This window comes from Callithrix jacchus, chromosome 3 (genome assembly GCF_049354715.1).
Source record: "Callithrix jacchus isolate 240 chromosome 3, calJac240_pri, whole genome shotgun sequence".
NCBI classification, from domain to species: domain Eukaryota; kingdom Metazoa; phylum Chordata; class Mammalia; order Primates; family Cebidae; genus Callithrix; species Callithrix jacchus.
The window spans coordinates 23,184,143-23,210,781 of NC_133504.1; the positions used below are offsets into that span (position 1 = coordinate 23,184,143).

At 36.6% G+C, this 26,639-nt stretch overlaps 1 protein-coding gene across 1 annotated transcript in view; it reads right to left on the minus strand.

Annotated features, from left to right (window-relative positions):
- Window positions 1-17,249: 17,249 nt before the first annotated feature.
- ANXA10 (annexin A10) overlaps window positions 17,250-26,639 on the minus strand; it is a 100,457-nt gene continuing 91,067 nt past the window's right edge. Inside the window, exons 7-12 of the mRNA XM_008992477.4 lie at window positions 26,376-26,429; window positions 26,186-26,279; window positions 24,832-24,927; window positions 22,456-22,514; window positions 19,848-19,970; window positions 17,250-17,555 (exon numbers count right to left, since the gene is read on the minus strand). Coding sequence (XP_008990725.1) covers window positions 17,487-17,555; window positions 19,848-19,970; window positions 22,456-22,514; window positions 24,832-24,927; window positions 26,186-26,279; window positions 26,376-26,429 — 495 coding nt within the window. The 3' untranslated portion in view covers window positions 17,250-17,486. The remainder of the gene's footprint in view (window positions 17,556-19,847; window positions 19,971-22,455; window positions 22,515-24,831; window positions 24,928-26,185; window positions 26,280-26,375; window positions 26,430-26,639) is intronic.

The following is a 26,639-nucleotide window of genomic DNA, read 5'->3' on the forward strand; positions in this document are numbered from 1 at the left end:
GGGGAGGTTGGGGAGGAATAACAGTGGGAGAAATGCCTGATGTAGGTGATGGGGGGGATGCAGACAGCAAACCACTATGGCATGTGTGTACCTATGCAACAATCCTGCAAGATCTGCACATATACCCCACAACTTAAAGTACAATAAGAAAACAACAAACAAGCAAAAAACAGTTTACTAATAGAATGTTTCTATTTTGGAAATGCTTGTTGAAGTCCACCCAAACAGGTGCTACTGAGTAAAGCCTTCCTGGATTTAAGAAAAAAAAACTATGTATTTTTTCAATGGATATAAAACTTATGATTGACGTTATTTTAAAAATTCAGTTCTAAAAAATGTTGTTCCACTTCCTCTGGCTTTCATGGCTTCAGGTGGGAAAGTCTCTGTCATTTAAATTGGCATTTCTTTATTAGTTATGTGTTGCTTTTCTCTGTCCACTTTAAAGATTCTTTCCTGACAGATTGTAGAAGATTAATTAAAATGTATCTTGGCATCGCCTTTTTTCCAGTCTTACTGGGGATTCACTTAGCATCTTCAATCTGAAGTTGTCTGTCTTTTGTTAAATTTGGGACCTTTTAGTAGAGACCTTTTAGCTGTTAATTATTTGAATACTTTTGCAGACCCACCTTTTCTTCCCTATCCTTCTTTGCCTCTGATGACATGTTAGCTTTTTGGTGTTGTCCTGCAAGTTCCTAAAACTCTATTTTTTCAGTCTACTTTCTCCCTGTTTTTCAGATGGGGTAAATTTTATTGACCTATCCTCAGATTTACTGATTTTGTTCTATGTCATCTTTCCTCTACTATTAAAGTCATGCAACAATTTTTTTTTTTTTGAGACGGAGTTTCGCTCTTGTTACCCAGGCTGGAGTGCAATGGCAGGATCTCGGCTCACCGCAACCTCCCCCTCCTGGGTTCAGGCAATTCTCCTGCCTCAGCCTCCTGAGTAGCTGGGATTACAGGCATGCACCACCATGCCCAGCTGATTTTTTGTATTTTTAGTAGAGACGGGGTTTCACCATGTTGACCAAGATGGTCTCGATCTCTTGACCTCGTGATCCACCCGCCTCGGCCTCCCAAAGTGCCGGGATTACAGGCTTGAGCCACCGCACCCGGCCAACAATTTTTGAAGAATGGTTTTTGCTATTGTATGGTATTTTTCTATTCAATAATTTCCACTTGGTTCTTCTTTATAACTTTTATTTATTTTCACAGATTTTTCCATGTTTCCAGGGAATATGCATTTGCTTGTTGAAACAGTATAATGATAGTTGCTTTTAAAGTTCTTTTCCAATAATTCTAACATCAGATTCATCTTGATATTGGCATCAGTTGATTGTCTTTTCTTATCCAAGTTTTGATTACTCTGATTATTGGTATAATTAGTAATGTTTACTGTATCTTGAGCATTTTGGATATTACATGATGAAACACTGAATTATAATTTAATATGTTTTTTGAACAGGACATCTCCTTGGTTAGGTGTAGCCTCACCAGCTTGAGAGCCAGGCAGGTGTTAGTTTTCTGCTAGGTCTGTTGACATCACTATCACAAAGGGAGCATAGGCGTCTACTGCCTCCATGCAGATAGTGGCGTTGTTGAAGTTTAACTTCTCCCATACTTCCTCTGAAACGTTTCTGGTATAAGTGGGGCAGTGACTTCCCCGGCCTTGCTGCCTTTTAGTGGAGGTGTCTGCATAGCTCCCTACTGGTCTTTGCTGACAGCCTGGGAGGATGAAAGCAGAGGCATAGTTCACATTGCTTTCTTGTTTCAGGGTGGGGGTGGAAGCTCAACAGCCTGCCTGGCCCTGCTCTCACCAGGAGTATGTATGGAGGCAGAGCTGATTAGTCCTGCTTTGCTCCACCTCATTCTTCCTCATTGATGTTGATTGTGAGTGGAAGCTCAGCATTCCACTGCTGATCATCCCAACACCTGTACACACTGTGAAGCAGGTTCACTGAGCACTGGTTTGCTAACTTGTCTTAGTCTGATGAGAAAGAACACACTCAGGCACAGCAAACTACATGAGGCAGATTCATTACTCACAAATAGGCAGCAAGGGATAACAGAAGCCTCCAATCCATTGCGAACTAGTGCCCAAGGCTCAGGAAAGCTGGCAAGGAGGATGATGTCTCAACTCTGGGGGCCCCACATGCACCACAGCTGAGAGAACTTGGAAAGCAGCCTGGTTTGGGTTTTATGCCCCATGGCAACAGGAGTCATTGGGATAAAGAATTTCAAAGGATAACCTATTATGGGGAGGACTAAAACAGAGCCTTGATGATTCCAGCCAATTCCCCCTTATTTCAGGATGTTGCATTCACAGCATATTCCACAGTTATTCTTGAGGACAACTACAAGCAAGAAAGGGAGGAGGACTGGATTGCTTTAGGGCTGCATGGAGAATTGTCAGGGAGGGTGAAAGAAGAGTAGCAATGAGCACCACTTCACACTACCTCATTTATTCTCCCTGATGGCAAGTCAGGGAGAGACTTGGATGGCCTTAATACCACCGGGAGATGGTAAAGCTTAGTGGTGATTAGCCCTACCTCTGACTTCTTTACCAAGTCTCATGGCTGCCAGGTTAGGGTAGAGGCTCAGTTTGCAGCTGGACACTGCTGACGTTATCTTGGTGAGGGAATTTGATCAACACCTGCTTCTTTTAAGCAGGGGATGGAATAATAGCTCCCTGCTCAGTCCTACCAACACCAACAGGCAAAGGGACCAGAGTGCCACTGTCTGCTTCTGTGGGGCAGGGGCACAGGGCAGCGGATTAGCTTCTCACTCTTCTATGCTGAAACTTCAGTGGAGGAGAGTTGCTGTTTCTTTCTACTGGGGTTTAGAAGGAGTAGGATGGATATTTTAGTTCGTTTTGTACTGCTGTAACAGAATGCCACAGACTTGGTAATTTATAGACAACATAAGTTTATTTGGATCATGATTCTGGAAGCTGGGATGTCCAAAATCAAGGGAACACATCATGGTGAAGAATTATTTGCTGCACTATAAAATAGCAGAAGGCATCATGTGGGTGAGAGAGAGAGCCCATGAGAGAGTAAGAGATTGAACTTGAAGCTTCAAGCCCCTTTTTAATGGGCATTAATCCATTGATGAGGGTGGAGCCCTTGTGACCTAAACACCTTCCATTAGGCCCCACTTTCCAACACTGCTTCATTGGAGATTAAGTTTCCAATTACGTTTTGGGGGCAACACATTCAAAGCATAGCAATGGATATTGCCAAAAAGGCATTCTGTGTTAGACCACTCTTTTTTCAGGTCCTTTGGCTTGGAGAAAATAGACCTTTTTTAGAGCCATTTTTATCTGTGTCAGTTGGCATTCTAGCTCGTGGACTTCTGCAGCACCATGGCCAGGATACGTGGGGTTAGTGAGAAACTCCAGGGAACATATTGCCATGTTGTTTTGTCTTGAGGTCCCTAGGTAGTCCACTTTCTTCCCACATTTCAGTCTTCCCATGCTTATTCTTGTGTTGTGTCCAGGGCTTTTGAGTTGTAAGAAAGAAAAAAGAACTGGAAGAAATAAGGTTGCTCCATCTTGCCTGGAAATGGAAGTTTTCATTAATGAGATTTTTATCTAAAGAAAGGAAGGTCTGAACATGTTGGGGGAAGTTTGATACTGCAGTTTCTGCACGAATCAGTAACTGGGTCAAGGGAAGCTTTATCTCTTCAACTTGAACTGTTGATCTTTATAGGAATTTTTGCTAGTGCAAGAAATCTCATATAAGTGGGCAAGGCTTCCCTAACCAGAAAACGTACTCAAAGCTAGTCCCTGCTCTTGTCAATATCAATTTGTAATCCTGTTTGCATCTTCCTGTGCAATAAAGACCCACTTTATCATTTTTATATCACAAACAGTTGAAGTCCCTACTAGGTTGAGTGCATATGAAGGAAAGTTGTGTCTTACCAAAGCCATTGATTAAAACTGTATTAGCTCTTAGGTATTTATGTGAGTGCACGCATCTGAAACAAAATTTCATTTCCCAGTGATAAATAGACCAATAATGGTTGTACTACCCATCTTTGTGACTCTGAAGTTAACAAAAAGCCTTTATCATAGCTGATGCAGTTGAACAGTATCCTAGAAACCAGAAAATGTAGACTCTTTTATTGCAGTGATTGGCTCTCTTGATACAACTCTACATAGATATTTAATTCTCTGAGAAAGAATCATACCCCATCCCTGGATGATTTTATGCAGGTTGAGTGTGCAGATCAATAAAATTGAAGCTGAAATATTAGTTTGGTGCAAAAGTAATTGCAGTTTTTGCACATAAGTATATAACAAAATTTTATGTCACATTAGAGTCACTGACAAAATAGGATAAGGATCAGATAATTATATAAAACCTGTTAGGAGAGGGGAGGAAAAAAGCCATACAAAGGCTCAGAGAAAGAAATTTTTAGGGAGGCCAGGTGCAGTGGCTCATGCCCATAATCCCAGAACTTAGGGAAGCTAAGACAGGTGGATTGCTTGAGCTCAGGACTTCAAAATTAGCCTTGGAAACACAGCAAGACCCATCTCTACCAAAAATTTAAAAATAGTCAGGTGTGGTGGCACATGCCTGTGGCTCCAGCTACTCTGGAGGCTGATGTAGGAGGATCACTGGAGCCTGGGATGTAGAGGCTGCAGTGAGCCATGATTGTGCCACTGCACTCCAGCATGGGTGTCAGAGTGACACCCTGTCTCAAAAAGTTAAAAACAAATATTCAGGCAGAGAACCAGCAGTGCAAAGGCCCTAATGGGAGAATAAAATTGTTTAAGATACATTGAGAGGTGTAGTGTGACTGTGGAAGTAAATAAGGGAAGTGGTAAGAGATCAGAGTGGAATCGAAGGAGGGGGCCTTGTAGGCTATAGATTTGAAGAATCCCCTGGAACATTTTGGCCAAGACATGTCAAGACATTCTATGATTTGCATGTACAAATGATGTTCTTTTACCTTGTGAGAAACAGACTGGAGGAGGCAAGGAGGGAAGGAGGCTGCTATGATGGTCATGATGACACAAGTGTGTGCCTTGGATTAAATTAGCTGCAGTAGAAAAGCAGAGAATGTGTAAACTCAAGTAGAACTTACATTGTTGATCAATTACATAAGCAATATGACATGAAAAACATAAAAGACGAGCTAGGTTTTTGCTTGTTGATAGCAGATTATAAATTGGGCAGTGAGTCTTTCTTGTAGGGTCTTAAAAATCAGTTTAACATGGCTGTAGACAGTGCACTTGCAGAGGCAGAGGAAATGAAAACAGTTATTATCCTCACAGGTTCTAGAGGGAGAGGAATGGCCACCATTCAGGCTCAACTAAGTAGGTGGGGAATGGAGAGAGAGAGGAACCCTGGGCAAATGTCTTTTGTTGGGAGAAGGTCTTGACGTGTGTGTGATGGAGTATATGTTGTTTTTTTTAGGGCTCAGGGATGAGGGATTTCATTGGTATGTTTGAATGTCAGTAGGTGACAGTTGGGAGGAAAAGAAGTGCACCTGGATGGCTGGGCAGGGTGTTCAAGCCTGTTTGTGGCAATTTTGAAGCATTTGGAAAATATGAAATTTTTAAAAATATACCATACAGATAGGAATTTTAGCATACATCTGTTAGCACATATTCATGTTCCTTTCTGGCATGTGACTCCTATGGCCCCCATTATTTTTCCACCTTGGCTTATTCAGTTACATTGTCCATCCAGCCATTCCCCTGTCTAGCAAAGAAAGACCCTCCATTAGAACCTCCAGAAAGGAACAGGGTCCTGTCAGCAACTTAAGTCTAGAACTGTGAAAGCAATTTTAGACGTCAGACTTTGAGAACAGTGATATTACCACTAATTTTATAGTAACTTATTAATAGAAGCAATAGAAAATTTATTATAGTCACAAGGCTAACATTTTTATTTCCATTCATCTATTACCTCTGTAATTTTCCAATTTACTCAAGCCATGTAAGAATAAAAAGGGTATTATATACTGTATATTATTTACTTCCCCAAACACCATCATTACTTATAGTTATAGTTTGGGGGATAAGTTGCAGAGCGAAATACAAAAGCAAGGAAACATCCCGTGATATAAAGGAGTTGTGGTTATCTCACAGTACTAGAAGAGAGGAATTTCAGGGAAGAGATTTAGAATACATCTCAATCTGGGCCCCAAGTATATTCCTTTCCTTATTTACCCATTATTTTATTCATCAGTTTTAAATTTACATTCTATTTTTTGCATATATAACACAATATGTACGTATTCGTCTGTTCTCACACTACTCTAAAGAACTACCAGAGACTGGGTAATTTATTAAGAAAAAGTGATTAAGATTCAAATTTACTCAGGCTGTACAGGAGGTATGGCTGAGGAGGCCTCTAAAAACTTAATATCACCATGGAAGGGTGAAGGGGAGCAAGCACATCTTCACATGGAGGCAGGAGAGAGAGGGCAAAGGGCGAAGTGCTACACACTTTTGAACAATCAGATCTTGTGAGAACTTACTCACTATTATGAGAACAGAAAGGGAGAAATCTGCCCCTTGATCCAATCATCTCCCACCAGGTCCCTTTCTTAACATTGAGAATTACAATTTGACATGAGATTTGGGTGGGTAAACAGAGCTAAACCATATTATTCTTCCCCTGTTTTCTTCCAAATCTCATGTTCTCACATTTCAAAACATAATTATGCCTTCCCAATAATTCCACAAAGTCTTAATTCATTCCAGCATTAACTCAAGTCCAAGTCCAAAGTCTCATCTGAGACAAACAAGTCCCTTCTTATCTATGAGCCTGTAATAAAGAACAAGTTAGTTGCTTTCAAGATACAATGGGGGTAGAGGCATTGGGTAAATGCTTCCATTCCAAAAGGGAGAAATTGGTCATAATTATGGGGCTACAGGGCCTGTTTGAAACCCAGCAGGCATGTTTGAAACCTAAACCAAACAAGTCCCTCTATCTACGAGCCTGTAATAAAAAAACAAGTTAGTTGCTTTAAAGATACAATGGGGGTAGAGGCATTGGGTAAATGCTTCCATTCCAAAAGGGAGAAATTGGTCATAATGATGGGGCTACAGGGTATGTTTGAAACCTAACAGGGCAGTCATTAAATCTTAAAGCTCTAAAATAGTCTCCTTTGACTCTGTCTCACATTCGGGACACACGGATGTAAGAGATGGGCTCCCAAGTCCTTGTGCAGCTCTACCTCTGTGGTCTTTCATCGTACAGCCCCTACAGCTGATTTCACAGCCTGTTGTTGAGTGTCTGCAGCTTTTCCAGGCACAAGATACAAGTTGTTGTTGCATCCACCATTTTGGGATCTAGAAGATGGTAGCCCTTTTTTCTTAGCACCATTAGTCAGTGACCCAGTGAAGACTCTCTGTGGGTCTCCAATCCCACATTTCCCCTCTGCACTGCTCTAGTAGAGGTTCTCCATACAGGTTCCACCTCTGCAGCAGACTTCTACCTAGACATCTAGGCATTTCTATACATCCTCTGAAATACAGGCTTGGGGCTTGCACACTCAGAAGCAATGGCCCAAGCTGTACCTTGGCCCTTTATAGCCACTGCTGGAGCTGGAGTGGCTGAGATGCAGGGCCAATAAGTAAATAAATAAATATATACATATATATTTGTAAATACACATACATACACACACACACACACACCACACACACACACACACACACACACACACACACACGCACACCACTTGCAGTGTCCCCTGGCAATACTCCCTCATGTCTAGGTTTTTTCTAGGCATTATATCCTTTTACAAAAGGATAGTTTTGTCACATATAGCATTTGGATTTGCAGTGTGTGTATGATTTTTTTTCCAGTGCTTTGGATATATCATTCAACATTTTTCTAATCCTCAAGATTTCTGCTGAGCAATCTCATTATATTCTTATGGGGAGTGTCCTTGTATGTGATGAGTTGTTTTTCTCTTACTGCTTTCAAAATATTCTGTTTTTATTGACTTTTGTCCATTTATTTATTATATGTCTTGCTACATCACTTTATATTATATCTAATTGGGGCCTTTGAGTTTCTTGAATATGGATTCTGATTTCCTTTTTCAGATTGGGAGTATGTTATCTACTTCTTCTTTAAGTAAGCTTTTTGCTCATTTTTCTTTCTCCTTTCCTTCTGAAGTTCCCATAATGTTGGTTCCCAATATTGGTTCACTCGGTGGTGCTCCATAACTCCCATGGGCATGTTTTCCCTCTTTTAAATTCTTTCTTTCTTTTTGTTCCTCTGACAGGACAATTCAAATGAACTTTCTATGAGTTTGATCATTATTTCTTCTGCTTGACACTGCTGCTGAAGGTCTCTATTCCATTTTTCAATACAATCATTGTATTTATCAGCTCTAGAATTTCTGCATAGTTCGATTTTTTGGTTACTGTCTTTTGGTTGAACTCATATTTTGTTCATGTATTAATTTTCTGATTTCATTTAGTTCTCTACATGTGTTCTCTTGTCATTTGCTGAGCTTAAAGATGATTAACTTGAATTCTTTGTCAGATATATATAAACTTCCATTTTTTCTAAGGCTTGTTACTGAAACTTTTTAAAATTTAAAATTCTATTGATGACATCATATTTCTCTGACTCTTTGTGATTCTTGTATACTCTCACCGGTGTCAGTGCATTTGAAAAAACATTCACCTCTTCTAGTTTTTATGTATTGGCTTTGGTGAGAAAATTCCTTCCAATCAGCTCAGACTGAGATTCTGAATGGACCAATAAGTAGAGTTCCCTAGTGGGCTGACTCATTGATTCTGGGGAGTGTCCTGCTGCTTGAGTCCACAGACAGCTTGATGCCAAGGTCTGTGGTCATGTGGGCATTAGAATGTTTTGTATTTTCTGTTAAGTATGGGTCTGTGCATACATTTAAAGTATACTTAAATTATAAGTTGACAAGTAGAGAATTGAGGTAATTAATCCCATTACTGGGTATATATCCAAAAGACTATAAATCGTTCTACTATAAGGACACATGTACACGAATGTTCATTGCAGCACTGTTTACAATAGCAAAGACCTGGAATCAACCCAAATGCCCATTGATAATAGACTGGATTGGAAAAATGTGGCACATATATACCATGGAATATTATGCAGCAATCAGAAATGATGAGTTTGTGTCGTTTGTAGGGACATGGATGAATCTGGAGAACATCATCCTCAGCAAACTGACACAAGAACAGAAAATGAAACACCGCATATTCTCACTCATAGGCGGGTGATGAAAAATGAGAACACATGGACACAGAAAGGGGAGTACTAAACACTGGGGTCTATTGGGGGAAAAGGGGAGGGCCAGTGGGAGGGGAGGGTGCGGAGGGATAGCCTGGGGAGAAATGCCAAATGTGGGTGAAGGGGAGAAGCAAAGCAAAGCACACTGCCATGTGCGTACCTACGCAACTGTCTTGCATGCTCTGCTCATGTACCCCAAAACCTAAAATCCAATAAAAAATTAAAAAAAAAAATCAAAAAAAAAAAAGACCTAGTAAATATCCTCTAATACCAGCAATTGTGTTTTGGGCTTAAATAAACTAACTAATCTCAAACTCAAAAAATAAAGAAATACTAATCAATATATTTACTGATTGTCTTCATTTTTAGGCTTCAGACATTTAAATTCATATTCAAATACTAGAACTAAAATAATACTTTTATTGCAAGGTGAAGTAAAGGAAATAGAAAGAAACCTTAAAAAGTATCATGAAGTTTCTTCAGACTATACTTATGCTGATTGTACACTTGTAGATAATCAGGTAAAAGCAAAGAAAAGGTTATACATTTGTGTGTATATATTAGTTTGCTAAGGCTTCTGTAACAAGGTACCATAGGGTAGGCTGTTGCAACAACATAAATTTGTTTTTTTTACAGTTTTGGAAGCTAGAAGTTTGAGATCAAGGTGTCAGCAGGGCTGGTGTTTTGGGGAAGTCATAAGAGAAGGATCTGTTCTAGATCTCTCTCTTGGCTTATAGACAAACATCTCCTTATAGCTCCACATCATTTTTTATCTTATGTCCAAGTGTGTGCCAAATGTCTACTTCTACTTCTTATAAGAACAATAGTCATATTGGGTAAAGGCCGACTTCAATGATCTTATTTTAACTTAATTACCCTTAAAGACCCAATCTCCAAATATGATCACATTTTGAGTCACTGGGGGATATAATACTTCAAATAGAAATTTACAAGGACACAATTCAGCCTATTACAGTATGTGTGTGTCTCTATACAGTGCTGTACAGTTTATAAGACACACAATATATGTAATCTAATTTTTTTTTTTTGCGATGGAGTCTTGCTCTGTCACCCAGGCTGGAATGCAGTGGCACAATTTCAGCTCACTGCAATCTTTGGCTCATGGGTTCAAGGCATTCTTTTGCTTCAGTCTCCCGAGTAGCTGGGACTACAGATGCATGGAGCCACATCTGGCTAATTTTTTGTATTTTAGTGGAGATGGGGTTTTACCATGTTGGCCAGGATGGTCTTGATCTCCTGATCTTGTTATCTGTCCGCCTCGCCTCCCAAAGTGCTGGGATTAGAGGCATGAGCCACTCACTGTGCCTGGCCATGTATAATCTTTTTAATATGCTGTTGCACTCAGTTTGCTGGTCTTTTGTTGAGGGCTTTTTGCACCCATATTCATAAACATTATTGTTCTATAGTTTTCTTGTGATGTCTTAGTCTGGCTTTGATATCAGGGCAATATTAGCCTCAGAACGAGTTTGGAAGCACTCTTTCTCTTTTGATTTTTGAGAGTAGAATTCAACAATGAAGTCAGCTGGTTTTTAATAATTGATTAAATCTTTTTGTTTATTATTACATATTCAATCTTTTTGTTTATTATTTTTGTTTACATATAGGTTTCATTAGATTTCCGATTTCTGTGGAATAAGTTTTGGTAATTTGTGTGGTTCTAGGACGTTCATTTCATCCAGATTATATAATTTTTCTTTGGTAAGCAATTGTTTATAGTATTCTTTCATAATCTTGTTATTTTGATAGCATCAATACTTTATTCATTGATCTCCTAATTTATTCATATCCTCTCTCTTTTTTTGTACAGTCCACCTAAAGGTTTGTCAATTTTGTTGATCAAGATCCAACAGATACTTTCTATTGCTTGACAGATAGTTTCCATTGTGTTTTATTCTGTATTTTATATTTCATACTATAAAACTTTCTATTTCCTTTCTTCTACTAGCTTAGTTTTTAGTTCACTCTACTTTTTCTAGTTGTTTAAGGTAAAAAGTTAGGTTTTTTTATTTTAGACCTTTTATTTCTCTCTATGTTGGTGTTAATTGGTATAAATTTCCTTCTGAGTACTGCTTTCTTAGTATATCATAAGTTTTGGTATGTGATGCTTTAGTTTTCATTTGTTTCTAATTTCCCTTCTGATTTTTTCTTTTACCCATTATTTCTATGATATTTAGTCTCCCTATGTTTGTCAGTTTTCCAATTGTTCTTTGAATATTGATTTCCACATTTATTGCATTGTGGTCTGAGAAGATATTTCATAAGATTTAACTATTTTTAAGTATATTAAAACTATTTTGTGGCCTAAATTATGGTCTATTATTGAGAATATATCATATAGACCTGAGAAGAATATGTATTCTGCTGTTGTCGGGTGAATTCTTCTAAATTAGTCTCTTAAATCTAGTTGTGGTGTTTATGTTATTATCCCCTGTTGATCTTGATCTTCTATCTAGATATTCTATCTATTATTGGGATGAGATATTGAAGTCTTCAATTAATATTTTTGAACTGTCAATTTTAATTTTTCCTTTAGTTCTGTCAGTGTTTGCCTTATATATTTGGGGCTTTGTTATTTGGGACCTATATGTTTATAGTTTTGATAACTTCTAGACAAATTAACTCTTTTCTCAATACATAATACTTTCTTTGTAACAGTTTTTTTGTAGTTCTTTAATATTGTTATTCATTATATGTTGAAATTATAATAACTTGATGTATTGAGTTTTATATAAAATAGATTATTAGAATTAAGTTCAACTGTTTCTGTTTGCTTTCTTTAAAATAGTATTTATTTATTTTCTTCAAATTTTTAGATTTAGGAGGTACATATGCAGGTTTGTTACTTGAGCATATTGTGTAATGCTGAAGTTTGGGGTACAGATGATCCCATCACTCAGGTGTTCAGCATAGTACTCAGTGACTAGTTGTTCAACCCTTCCCTTCCTCCTACCTTCCACATCGAGTAGTCCCTAGTTTCTAGCGTTTTCATCTTTATATCCATGTATACCCATTGTTTAGCTCTCTTTGATAAGTGAGAATATGTGGAATTTGATTTTCTGTTTTTCTGTTAATTCATACCTTGCTGCAAATAACATGATTTTGTTGTTTCCTGTTGCTGCATAGCATTCCATAGTGTGTATGTACAATATAATCTTTATTCAATCCACTGTTCATACGTGCCTGGATTGATGCTATATCTTTGCTATTGTGAATAGAGCTGCAATGAACATGTGAGTGCATGTGTCTTTTTGGTAAAACTGTTTGTTTTTCTGTGAATATATACTCAGTAATGAGATTGCTAGGTTGAATAGCAGCTCTGTTTTTAGTTCCTTGAGAAACTAAAAAAGGACATGAACTCATCCTTTTTTATGGCTGCAAAGTATTCCATGGTGTATATGTGCCACGAACTGCTTTGCACAGTGGCTGAACAAATTTACAATCTCATAAGCATTCCCTTTTCTCTGTAGCTTCACCAGTATCTGGTATTATTTGACTTTTCATAGTAGCCATTCTGACTGGTGTGAAATGGTACTTCATTGTGGCTTTGATTTGCATTTCTCAGATGATTTAAAAAATATGGAACTTTATTTGGGAAATTTGTTGGCCACTTGTATGTATTTCTTTGAGAAGTGTCTGTTTGTGCCTTTTGCCCATTTTTTATAGGGTTATTTGTTTTAGCTTGTTCAGTTAAGTTCCTAATGAGTTCTGGATATAAGACTTTTGTCGGATACATAGTTTGAGAATATCTTCTGCCATTCTGTGACTTGTCCATTTCCTCTACTGATAATTTCTTTTCTTTCTTTCTTTTTTTTAATTGTACTTTAGGTTCTGGAGTACATGTGCAGATTATGCAGGATTGTTGCATAGGTACATACATGGCAAGGTGGTTTGCTGCTTCCATCCCTCCATCACCTATATCTGGCATCTCTCCCCATGTTATCTCTCACCAACCTCCCCACCTCCACTGTCCCTCCGCTAGCCCCACAGAATGGACCCCAGTATGTGATGCTCCCCTCCTTGTGTCCATGTGTTCTCATTGTTCAACACCCACCTAAGAGTGAGCACATGTGTGTTTGATTTTCTGTCCTTGTGTCAGTTTACTGAGAATGATGGTTTCCAGATTCATCCATGTCCCCACAAAGGACATGAACTCATCGTTTTTTATGGCTGTGTATCTACTGATAGTTTCTTCTGCTGTTCAGAACTTCTTTGGTTTAGGTTCTACTTGTCAATTTTTGTTTTGGTTTCAATTACTTTTCAGAATTATGTCATAAATTATCTCCTGAGTCTGATGTTCAGAATAGTGTTTCCTAGGTTTTCTTCTATGAGCCTTATAATTTGAGGTTTTACATTAAAATCTTTAATCCCTGTTGAGTTACTTTCTGAATATGGTGAAAGGTAGGGGTCCAGTTTCATTATTCTGCATATGGCTAGCTAGCTATCCCAGTATTATTTATTAAATAGGGAATCCTTTCCCTACAGTCTATTTTTGTCAACTTTGTTGAAGATTGAACAGCTGTAGGTGTGGCTTTATTTCTGGATTCTCTATTATGTTCCATTGGTATATCTGTCTTTTTCAAAAAATTTTTTTACCAGGATTTGGTTCCTGTAGCCTTGTAGTATAGTTTGAATTTGAGTAATGTGATGCCTCTGGCTTCATTGTTTTTACTTAGGATTTCTTTGGCCATTTTGGCTCTTATTTTTGGTTCCATGTGAATATTAGTATAGTTTTTTTTTCTCATTCTGTAAAAAATGCCATTGAAAATGAATCTGTATTGAATCTGTAGATTGCTTTAGGCAGCATGGCCATTTTAACATATAGATTCTTCTAATCCATGAGCATAGAATGTTTTTCCATCTGCTTGTGTCATCTATGATCTCTTTTTTTATTATTATACTGTAAATTCTGGGGTACTTGTGCAAAACGTGCAAGTTTGTTACATAGGTATACATGTGCCATTGTGGTTTGCTGCATCCATCACCTCATCTTCCCTCCAATCCCTGTTATCCCTCCCTTACTTCCCCAGACCCCAAAGAGGCCCTGGTGTGCGGTGTTCCCCTCTCTTTGTCCATGTGTTCTCATTGTTCAATACCCACTTATGAGTGAGAACATGCAGTATTTGGTTTTCTATTCTTGTGTCAGTTTGCTGAGAATGATCATTTCCAGCTTCATCCATGTCCCTGCAAAGGACATAGATGCATCCTTTTTTATGGTTGCATGGTATTCCATGGTGTATATGTGCCACATTTTCTTTACCCAATCTATCGTTGATGAGCCTTTGGGTTGGTTCCAAGTCTTTGCTATTGTTTTTGTCCTTCATTCTATTGATGTGATTTATCATTATGTTTATTCATCTGCACATGTCAAACTATCATAGTATCCCCGGAATAAGTCCCACTTGTTTTTGATGTATTATCCTTTTGATGTGCTGTTGGATTTGGTTTGACAGTATTTTGTTTAGGATTTTTGCATTTATGTTCATCTTGTGTTTTGGCCTGTCGTTTTCCTTGTCTGGTTTTGGTATCAGCATTTGGTAATGCTAGCCTTCTTGAATGAATTAAGGTGAATTTACTCCTCTTCAATCTTTTGGAATACTTTGTGGAAGATTGATATAAACCCTTCATTATATATTTGATAGAATTCAACAGATAATCTATTTGGTCCTGGTCTTTTCTTTTTTTTGGGACACATTTTATTGTCAATTCTATTTTATTATTTATTATTGGTAGTTTTTTGTTTTCTATTTCTTTCTAATTCAATCTTGATAGGTTTTATGTTTGCACAAATTTATCTATCTCTTCTAGGATTTACAAGTTATTAGCACACAGTTATTTATAATAGTCTTTGATCATCTTCTATATTTCTGTGATATCAGTTTTAATGCCTCCATTTTCATTTCTGTTTTTGTTTATTTGTATCTCTTTATTGATTAGTCTAGCTAAGAGTTTATCAATTTTGATTCTTTTTTAGAAGAACCATTTTTTCATTTTGGTGATCCTTTGTATTGATTTTTTCAGTCTCAACTTATTTGTGCTCTAATCTTTATTTTTCTTTTCTTCTGCTAATTTTGGGATTTGTTTTTGCTCTTCTTGTTCCTTGAGGTGCATTGTCAGATTTTATTTGAAAGATTTGTTTATGTAATTATTTATTGCTGTAAGCACTGCTTTTGCTGTATCACACAGGTTTTGGCATGTCGTGTTTCCATTTTCATTTGTCCAAGAAATTTTCTGATTTCTTTCTTAATTGGTTTTACTTATTTGACGTTCACTTAGGAGCATGTTATTTGGTTTCCACCTATGCATATACACACCAAACTTCTTCTTATTTATTTTTAGTTTTATTTCATTGTAGTCTGAAAAGATGCTTGATATGATTTTAATTTTTTTAAAAATTACTGGGACTTGTTTTAATGGCCTAACATACAGTCCTTTCTGGAGAATGTTGCATGTGCTGATAAAGAATGTGTCTTCTCTAGTTGTTATAGAAAATGTTCTATAATATGTGTTAGGTCAGTTTGGTATAAAGTGCAATTTATTTATTCATTTATTTTTTGAGACAGGGTCTCACTCTGTTGCCCAGGCTGGACTGCAGTGGTGTGACTACAGTTAACTGCAGCCTCAATCTCCTGGGCTCAAGCAATACCCCGACTTTAGCCTCCCAAGTAGCTGAGACTACAGGCATGAGCTACCATGCCCAGCCCTAAAGTACAGTTGAAATCCAGTGTTTCTTTGTTGATTTTATATCTAAATGATCTGCCTAATGCTAAGAATGGGGTGTTGAATTCTTGCAACATTACTGTATTGGAGTTTATCTCTGTGTTTAGATATGGTAATATTTACTCTCTGAATGTGGGTGCTCTAATGTTCAGTACATATATATTTAGAATTGTTATTTCCTTTTACTGGATTGATCCCTTAATGATTAGGTAATGACCTATGTAGACTTATTTTTACTTTTTGACATAAAGTCTGTTTTATGTAATATAAATATAGCTACTCCTGCTTGCTTTGCATTTCTGTTTTCTTGAAGTCTCTTTTCCATAGCTTTATTTTCAGTCTGTATGTGCCTTTACAGGTGAAGTGCATTTCTTGTGGGCAGCATATAGTTGAATCTGTTTTATCCTTTCAGCCGGTGTATATCTTTTAAGTGGAGAATTTAAGGTGTTTATATTCAAGGTTATTACTAATATATGAAGTTTTGTTCCTGTTACGTTGTTGTTTACTGGTTGTTTTGTCTATTCTTTTCTTCTTTTTTTTTCTCTCTGTTTATTCTTGTGATTTGGTGTTTTTCGATGGTGATACTATTTGACTCCTTTCTCTTCCTTATTTGTGTTTGCTTTACTAGTAAATTTTATACTTTCATGTGTTTTCAGGATGATAATTTACTTCCTTTTGGTTCCAGGTTGCACTTACCCATCCTGTCTCTGCTTTTAGTCTTGGCTAGACTGTGGCATCAGTTCAGGTTATCCCCCAAGTCTGAGCTCAGTAAATATTTTTCCTTTGTCACTCCTAACTTTCTGAACCTTGAGAGACAGAAGAGACCATGCTCTACTGATGGCACCAAACATGTATTAACTGCCAAAAGTAATTGAGGCTGCTGTTAAAAGGTGAAGATAAAAACAGAGAGAAATGACTTTTCACATATAGCTTGGGCAAGTAGTTAAGTAGTGTCTCAAAAAAATAGCTGGAAATCAAACACACACACACACACACACACACACGCACAATTTTTACATCCAAATCTCTCATACACCTAATCCAGGCAAGTGTATATCTGGCTGCATTTTGATGTTTTATATCTTTGCTTATTTTTCAAGCCTGATTTACATAATCACTCGAGATTCATTGTAATTGTACAGGAGCCTCAAAAATTCCCCAAATAAGGATGGTCATGCTACATTTTCCTTTGTCTTTCAAATCGTGATAAAAACAACCTTGTGGTAGGTGGTTCATGCTTAAAGAAAATCTATTTCAATGAAATTTTTCTATTATTTCATCATGCACAATTTATTTAATTGCTGATTAGGTAATAGGCAAATTTAGTGTCATATACTTTCATTCATAGTTTTCTTTGGCTTAGAATGATTTCAAAGATAGAAGAGAAAATATGATTGTATAGTTTTGTTATAGTGCCATGAACAGTATAAATTTATGGGAAAATCTCTGTTTGGACGTGTTTTGAAAGAGGAGTACATTGTGCTCCAAGTGGTCTTCATTTTAGTAGTCCTCAGCATCACCAGCACAGATGGCAAGCAGTACTTTCTTATAATGTCCTGAAGCAAAATTCTGAAAATAAAAAATATATTTGAAATAATATGTCACAGTAGTTCTAAAAAGGAAGCATAATTCCTCTAACTACCCCAGGAAAGAGCCATGGACCATTAGCCTTTCTAAAATCACTTACTTTTCTCTTCTAAAGATTTAACATTTTCTAAATACTGTTCCGAGTGGAAGTTGTTGAAGAATAATACTCTGGTTAGAGTCAGTAGTATGTGGTTTATATAAAGTTGCTTGAACCTGAATGTGTATTTATAAGAACAATAACTTACCTTAGAATTAAATATTCTCCTCAACTTTAGGAAGACATTTTCTAATATTAATATTATAATTATATGTGAATGTAGAATGTAAAGAGAGAATTAATATGTCCCAAAAGATTTAAAAAGGTTTGTAATTATTAATGTAGCCGTAATTATACCTCAAGATATATATATTAAGAAAGTTACTATCAATCACTGATAAACACAGTTTTATGCTAGAAATATATACACCATAGTACTATGCATAATAGTGAAACGCTGAAAAGCAATGTATAATGTGTGGTAGTTAGTGTACTTTATAGCTTATACAACAGAATACCATGATTCAATAAAGATACTCTTTTACACAGCAAAACATATTATTATTTATATATTTTTAGAGAGTAACTGGAAGAACCTGTCTTTGTGTGTTCAGGTGGTTATGACAGAAACACCATAAACTAGGTGATTTATAAACAATAGGAATTGATTTCTGACAGTTCTAGAGGCTGGCAAGGCCAAGAACAAGCAGATATGGTGCTTGCTGAGTGCCCATTTTTTATAGACAGACTTCTTCTCATTCTAAGCTCACATGGCAGAGGGGACAAAGGTGTTCTCTTCGGCCTATATTATAAGGACACTAATCCTGTTCATGGGCCTTACCCTCATGACCTAATCACCTCCCAAAGATCCCCACCTCCTAATATCACTTTGGGATTAGAATTTCAGCAGATACGTTCTGGGGAGGCACAAACACTCAGACCATAGCAGAAAAAAATTTTATTAATAGTTATCTGTAGAAAATTAGGGCAATTTTCATTTTTTTGTAATGGTTTTCTCTAATTTCTAAATTTTCCAAAATCAATGATAGTAATTAATATTATTATAAAATGTCTCTTTGTTAAATATCAACTTTCATATTAAGGTTGCTTTGGCACAAAGTCATGTAATTATAATTCAGTGCTTTAAATGTACTCAGTAAAGTTGCATTAATAACATTTTCTTATTGGCAGATTTTGAGCTGGTTGTGATTAATTATAAGTGCCTAAGAACCAATTTATTCATTTGGAAAATAAATTATGTCCTGCATTTCTCCATGGGAAATGCTTATTATCACTAAAAGAGTTTAGGGTTTTGAAGATGGCTGTAGGACAGTTTTATCAAAGACGAAGGAGTAAGATTTCTCTTAACTGCTCCATCAACTCTTCCTCCTGGAGACCATTTTAGCTCTCCAGGGGCCTACAAAGTCTTGTGTCTTGTGTGGTCTCTTGGGCCTTAGATTGCATCTAGATTACTCTTTCAATAAACAAAAGCACTGCTTCTTGCAATTAAAAATTTCAGTAGAAATTTAATTTTTCAGTAGAAAACAATGTGAACAAGGTAATAGCTCTTAGCTCTGCGCAAAATAGTATTTAAGAGTTAGTCTCATGTCCCTGTGCTTGGCTTGAAATTCTTTAAACTTATTTTTATTTTCCACTAGGCTCTCAGTTATGTAATGGTCATATATATTCTGAGAATTCTTTGTTAGGTGTTATCAAAATGCAGAGTGAAGTGTAACAGTATCAGAAGGAAAAAATTGGCTTGTTTAGTACTGAATCATTGGTCCTTTGCCTTTCAAGGGCTAAAGGGATAAGGATATACAGAGTTGTACATAGCTAGGAACACTAAGTCCCTCCGAATTAGCTGTTTATGATATTGGACTGACTGCCCTAACTTCTATGACAATATGAGAGGAGAGCTGAACTGATTTAAGAAACCTCTTCACAATTAGCACAGCCTTTTGCAATATATATTTTTCCTGAGCCTGATCATACTTCAGACATTAGCTCTTTAAGCACAATTATAGGGAATGAATATTTTGCATGACTGCACCAATGCTTCTGGGTAAAACACATTAAAGAGAAATACGTTCTGTCATTGAGGTAAAGAGTTTTCTAAGTTACCCCTGTCTGAATAGTTAACTTTTTAGACTCTGCCATGAACTTATTGAATGTGAGCTTTTATCTCAGTTTCCAAAAGGATAATATGTGGGTCAAAATAAACCATGTATAGGACTTACTTTGATGTCATGAAACAGGGATTTTCCATATCTCTCCTTGTATCGTTTCCTTATGGTCAGCAGGTCTATTTCACTTCTGGCAATTAGAATCCTGATTACAGTTTTATTATGGAAACCAAAGTCCTAAAAGATACAGAAAAGTGGGGGAAATGAGAAGACGGTGTCTTGAAAGTCAGTCTGTCCCAAGTGGCCTCGCCCCTTTTCTGTAGTCATTTTCTCTTCTTTCTGAGCTCCTCAAACACTGGCATCACTGGCCACACCAGTGGCTTGGATCTTGAGTCATTTTTTTCACTTCTCCGTGTCCCTTACTGCATACTGAAAGTGACTTACTCTCTTCTATTTTCTAAATGCCTGTGCTATTTCAGTGCCACAGCCTTGACTCTGACCCTTATCATTTCACCCTGATTCTACAATAGCTGCTCCTCCTTTTTAGCCTAGTCAGCCTTCACACTGTCCTGCTCATGCTGCATTAGAAATGGCAAATCTCGGCCAGGCGCAGTGGCTCACCCCTGTAATCCCAGCACTTTGGGAGGCCGAGGCGGGTGGATCACGAGGTCAAGAGATTGAGACCATCCTGGTCAACATAGTGAAACCCCGTCTCTACTAAAAATACAAAAAATTAGCTGGGCATGGTGGCGTGTGCCTACAATCCCAGCTACTCAGGAGGCTGAGGCAGGAGAATTGCCTGAACCCAGGCAGTGGAGGTTGCGGTGAGCTGAGATCGCGCCATTGCACTCCAGCCTGGGTAACAAGAGCGAAACTCCGTCTCAAAAGAAAGAAAGAAAGAAAGAAATGGCAAATCTGATCCCGTGGTCTTTCTAGATAAGAATTCTTCCTTCGAGAGGAAGACATTCTGAACTCTGTCAGATGGGCATTGATTTGTCTAAGAAAGGAATAATATTTTAACTTTATTTTCTGGTCATTATTGAGAAATTGTAGAAATTAGAATTCTAGGTGCTTCAAATAGTTGTTGATTTAAATTCAAATGCAGAAAATACAACATCAGTGTCTGCATGCTAGCCCCAGAAATACTACACCCCCAAAAAAATCAATTTCAAAATGTCTTTCCAAATGGAGTAAATATGACATCTAGTGGTCAGCAAACAGAATCTAATCTTTGAAGTCTAAATGTTTTGGATGCTTTATCACTAATAAACCTCTCCTAATTTGAGGTGGTTAAAATGAATGATCTAACCAAGTATTCAAATTTAAATTATAGAACATTCACTTAGGATGCACTGGAGAATAACACAGGATATAGCTTTAGTTTATGGGTGATTAAAGCAGCTTTTTGACAAACATTTGACATTTGAGGTCTTCATGTATTAAACATTACATTACTTAAATATACAATCCTTCTGTCTACCTATAAACTATTTGTAAGGCATACCTTCCTTTTGCCTTATAGCACACACAGCAAAATGTGCTTTTTATTTATTATTAGAATAAGTAGCCTTGAATTTGTGCATAATTGTAATCAAGGTAATCATGATTATTTTCCCATACTCATTCACAAATGAAACTTCATGCTGTTGTTGTAGAGGTTGATTCTTTGGGAAAGAAATAGCTGAAATTGTCCTAATGGATTTCCAAATACACTATTTCAAATAAATGTTTAATCAAATCAACTGTTTCTCCTAGAAAATAGAATAAAAGAGAAGCAAGACTGTGAGCATTGATCTTTCTTTTGTGTTCTGGCATTACACAGGTTCTTCTTTTGCATAAATGAGAAAATACACTGCAGAGGATATAAAATAAAATATTCCTGACTATTAGCATATTTTCCCAGCATACTGGCTACTTTTAAGAATTATATCTGTTAAATTTACTTTGAGGATAAAACCGGTTATTAAAACTACTGTGTTGTTGGATTGTGTTTAATTCTTTTATTTGCATTTTCAAGGCTATGACATGTAAAATTATCTGTATGAGACTTTCTTTTTCTAACTATGTTTCATGTACATATGGATAAGGTGTGCATTATGTGACGCATTTAAGTGTTTGTTTTTTAAAAAATGAGTGCTCCAAAATCTGTATGAATGAATAACACAGTAAAGTATGAAAACATTCCCATTTAATTACAAAAATAGATTTAGAGTTTATGGTTTTCTTGTTATTACTTCAAATACCTTTTGAAAATAACACTATATTTAAAAATACCCATTGACATAAATTTTTGTATTGAAACTTCAGGAATGTAGCAATTTCTTGCTGAGAGTTTATAATGTTTTGACATTTTCTGCTTGATATCATATGTTTTGTACTTGCATAGGTCTGATGTGGGGATCTCTGGAAATATACAAAAACATTTGAATTTACCAGTTTCTGCAGATGTGAAAAAAATTCTAAAGCACACAGGGAGATAAACCCGAAAGACCCATGCTTTTTGGTTCCCTAAATTTGGTACAAAAGCATAGCATTATTTTAATATGATATGTCTTATTTTTGGTTTCTAAACCTTTTTTTTTTTTCAGTTGGGTATATTTTCTTCGTACATACAAGTTCCAAAATGATAATGAACATTTAAATGATGGAAGTAAAATTAATCCTTTGAGAAAACAGACACAATTTCTGGAGAAATTTTGAAAACATGTTAAGTCTTACTTACATGGATTGCATTATATAATCTATATGCAAAGTAGGCTGGTTTATCTCGAACACAGAGAACTAGGAGAAATCAGAGAGAAAAGAAGAAACATCAAGAGTGAAAACATATATTTTCTTCAGAATTTGAGAAACAGTAACACTTTTCCTGTTACAATTCTTACATTGTATTATAATTTCAATACTTACAGTAATGATAACACCATAAACCACAGAAAAAAATATAAAGCAACAATGTTATAATGAGTCATGCAGATTTTCACTTGGTCTATTTCTATCTGTTGGAACTCTGTTAGTTCCTTCATATAGTGTAGTGAAGGAAATGTTATCCTCTTTATCTGAAAATTAAATCAACAGAGCTTCAAAGAGAGCTAGGTTATTACCACTATTATAGATTATTATTATTGTAGGATTCAATATGACGTAGCTCCCATATAACGCATTCATCGATTCGAATACTATTTTTAGTAACTTATAGCTTTGCGAGTAAACCTGAAGTCTCGAAACCTGAAGAGATTATATGGACCACAACTGGTCTAGGCCGGTTTTAGAAGTCATCTAATAAAAACTGCTGAGGCATTAGAACAGCCTAGCACCTGGTCAACAGTTACCTTTCGGGGAAGTCAGCTGATGATCGTAAACATTCAGTAGTGTTTATTCGAATAGGTTAACAAATAAATACATGAGTGGGTAATGTATGAGAGGCTATAGTTTCTAGCCAGAAGAAAATCATTGTAACAGTGTTTCCCTGGTAGTTTAAGTAATTATTTTAGATTGTGAGATTATACCCTCATCTTTTCTTTCTTTTTTTTTTTTTGAGACGGAGTTTCGCTCTTGTTACCCAGGCTGGAGTGCAATGGCGCGATCTCGGCTCACGCAACCTCCGCCTCCTGGGTTCAGGCAATTCTCCTGCCTCAGCCTCCCGAGTAGCTGGGATTACAGGCATGCGCCACCATGCCCAGCTAATTTTTTGTATTTTTAGTAGAGACGGGGTTTCACCATGTTGACCAGGATGGTCTCGATCCCTCGACCTCGTGATCCACCCGTCTCAGCCTCCCAAAGTGCTGGGATTACAGGCTTGAGCCACCACGCCAGGCCTTTTCTTTCATTTTTAATACCCAAAGCCTCGCACTCACTCTTGAGTCACTATTCATCATAAGTTCCTTGAAGGCAGCGACTTTTGCGGTTTTTCTTGTTTCTTGTTCTATCTGCAGTGCCTAAGTCCATGTCTAGAACAGTAGGTGCTTAATAAATGTCTACTGAGTGAATCAATCAGTTGGAATGTTTCCTGGTTTTTTAATGTCTGCCACTTCCTCTCTTACGCTCACCGCTTTGTGGCAGTAGTCTATAGTGGAAAGGAAGCTAACCTGAGATTCGAATATTATGAGTTTTAGTGGTAACTCTGTTGTTAATCATTTGAGGCAGTCAATTTCCTTAGGCATTGTTTATAAAATGCAGGATTTTGATGTGATATGTAGTTATTAAATTTTGTAGATAATTTTCTGGAATAAATGACATTCTCAGAAGAAAAACACAGATATTAATAGTCATTTCTTGCATCCTCTTTTAGGGGATCCATCAAACCATTTTCATGGAACCCTAGCTTGAGACTTCTTTACTAGATAAGCTACAAAAATTCCTTTATCTCTCAGCTCTCATACCCATGTGTGCCTCTGCCATTTAAGGATGGAAAATCACAATACTCATTTATTCAACTAGTATCTAAGTGATTACTTGACTGCCTGCGACGGATATTTCACAATGACCCGCTTTGGTTATCCATGAAATGTGTGCTGTCACCTCACAAAGGTAGTTCTATTGCAGTTTTTCTGGATAAACAGCTCTGTTTTATCCTCTATGGAGGGATATTGCTTCTTAGGAAGGAGCAAGAGGTGTGTCACTATCACAACAGCGGGAGGAAAATCACTACTTGGTAAATCTCTTTTACGGTAGGATTTACTCCTAAAACCAAATTTATTAGTAATGGTGACTAAAAAAATCCTTTTTCTTCTGAAGAGAAGAAAACCACACTGTTAAGTATTTATCTGCTCTTGTGCCAGGGAATGAAAGTCAGTAAAGATAAAATGGATTGAACAGCGTGAGAAGCCAATTCTAAAGAGAAAATATCTGAGAATGATGTGTTTTCTGATAAGAAAGTTGAAGTAGCTGTCAGGGAAGGGTATCAGTTCGTTCAAGTCACCAGGTACCCAGGTGGTGCATTTTATTTTTAGCTGATATACTCTTCCCCCGTGGAGTTTACATTCTTTTAAATAATAAAATTCAAGGGAAAATGACTCCATCAAGAGCTTACTCATGCACCTCTACTTCAATCAGAGCCAGTCAGCATTTATTGCTGTGCTTCCAGTAATTTATTACTTACCAATTGCAACTAGCAGCTCCTGAAAGTATCCATCATAGCACTCGTTAATGGCATCTACCATGTCTTGCCCAGAAACGTTTTGAAATTCCTGGAAAACTTCAACAAATTGATGTAATTCAAAGGAGATTTTGCATATGTTATAAATTTATAATACAAATATTAATTAGATTTTTACACATAGTGAAAGTTTATATTTTCCATAAAATAATTTAAAACACTATTGCAATCAATTATGTTTAGTATAAATACAATGGAAACAAATACAAATACTCTTAGTAGAGGCAGCATAAATCTTGAACTTCAAAGGTCTGCTATTATTCTCTTCTCCTGGGGAACAAATGCCACCTCCAGTGGGACCCACTAACTCACTGCTGATTTACGTGGAGAAGAAGCACACTAGTAATTATTTACAAACCAGTTATTTAAGACATACCTAATAGACATGTCAACAGCAAATTTCCTACTTGAGCTTAAAGATGAGAATTAAGTGTAAACGTCCTCTCTGTGATGATTAAAAATAGTGGTTGTGATAGCAATAAAGAATATTCTGAGAAATATGAAATCAACTTCATGGGTGTAGACTAAGGTTTACTAATTTAGAATTGTATTAAAGTAAGATTCCTTATTTCAATAACTTAGTTATCTGACTGTATTCTAGGCAACTTTAGATTTCAAACATTCTTACAGAAAATTAGAAGCAAGGAGATGTCTTATTATTATTATTATAATTACCATTAAGACAGGTAATGCCTCTTATTGACTTGCAGAGTCTAGATATGGGATTGGGTTAGGGTAGCCGATCTGTTGAAAATTGTCAGCATTTATGTGTTTTATATAGAAAAACAAAAAATTTTTTAAATAAGGAAAAAGAATGATACAATAGTTTAGGGAATGTCAAACAAAGTGCAAACTAACATGAGTGCACCCTCAGAGACCAATAAGGTTTTCTCAATATTGCAGAAATGATGACATCAGTAATAATGGCCTTGACGCAGTATTGACAGGTTAAACTATATTTACTACATACTTCGCAAGACAACATATAATATACCTAACAGAAAATAGCTAATATATTTGAATAAGTATTCCATCAAATACAGAGATAATTTTTAAAATGCTCAGAATTTGAAAGTTACATCATTCAGTTATTGGAAAAAACAATAAGGACATATTTATTCCTTAGTAATGTAATTAAATAGGGCATATCTTATAAACAAAATTCAAAATAAGTACCTTTGAGATAACTGACTTTCTTCTATTTCCTTGTAATATTTCATATTTGTTTCAAGTTAACCACCTTCTTTTTGTTATACAATAGGTTGAGTAGCTGTAAAGAAACCCAGTGAATAATTACCCAGCCACAGCTGCTGGTAGCTCTTGTTGCACAGGATCATTTGTAGCATGGTTTTATGCTCCCCTGTCTTCTGCTGACAGGCTTCCCACAGGACCTGAAACATTAGCCAGCAGAGAAGGAGTGTCAGAACCACTTCCACCCATTTCAACCAAGATTCTTTGCAGTCACTGTGAGAACTGGTTCTAGTTACCATTGCATCCTGAGCCGCCATAGCAGGGTCTGTATATCCTTCCTCTCTGGTCCCCTGCAAAGGAAGCACATGTTTTCCGTGTAAATGTTCTTAGACAGCAACTCATATACAATTAGTGGGACCAAAGTCCTTCAACCACCAAACACTCTGATTGCTCCTAAGGAAGTTCTATTATTATCTGGAGTAAGTTTTCATTTCCTGAATTCTCAAATATTTTAGAAGACAGTATATAAGGTTTTGTTTTAAAATGTGCATTATTTTGGT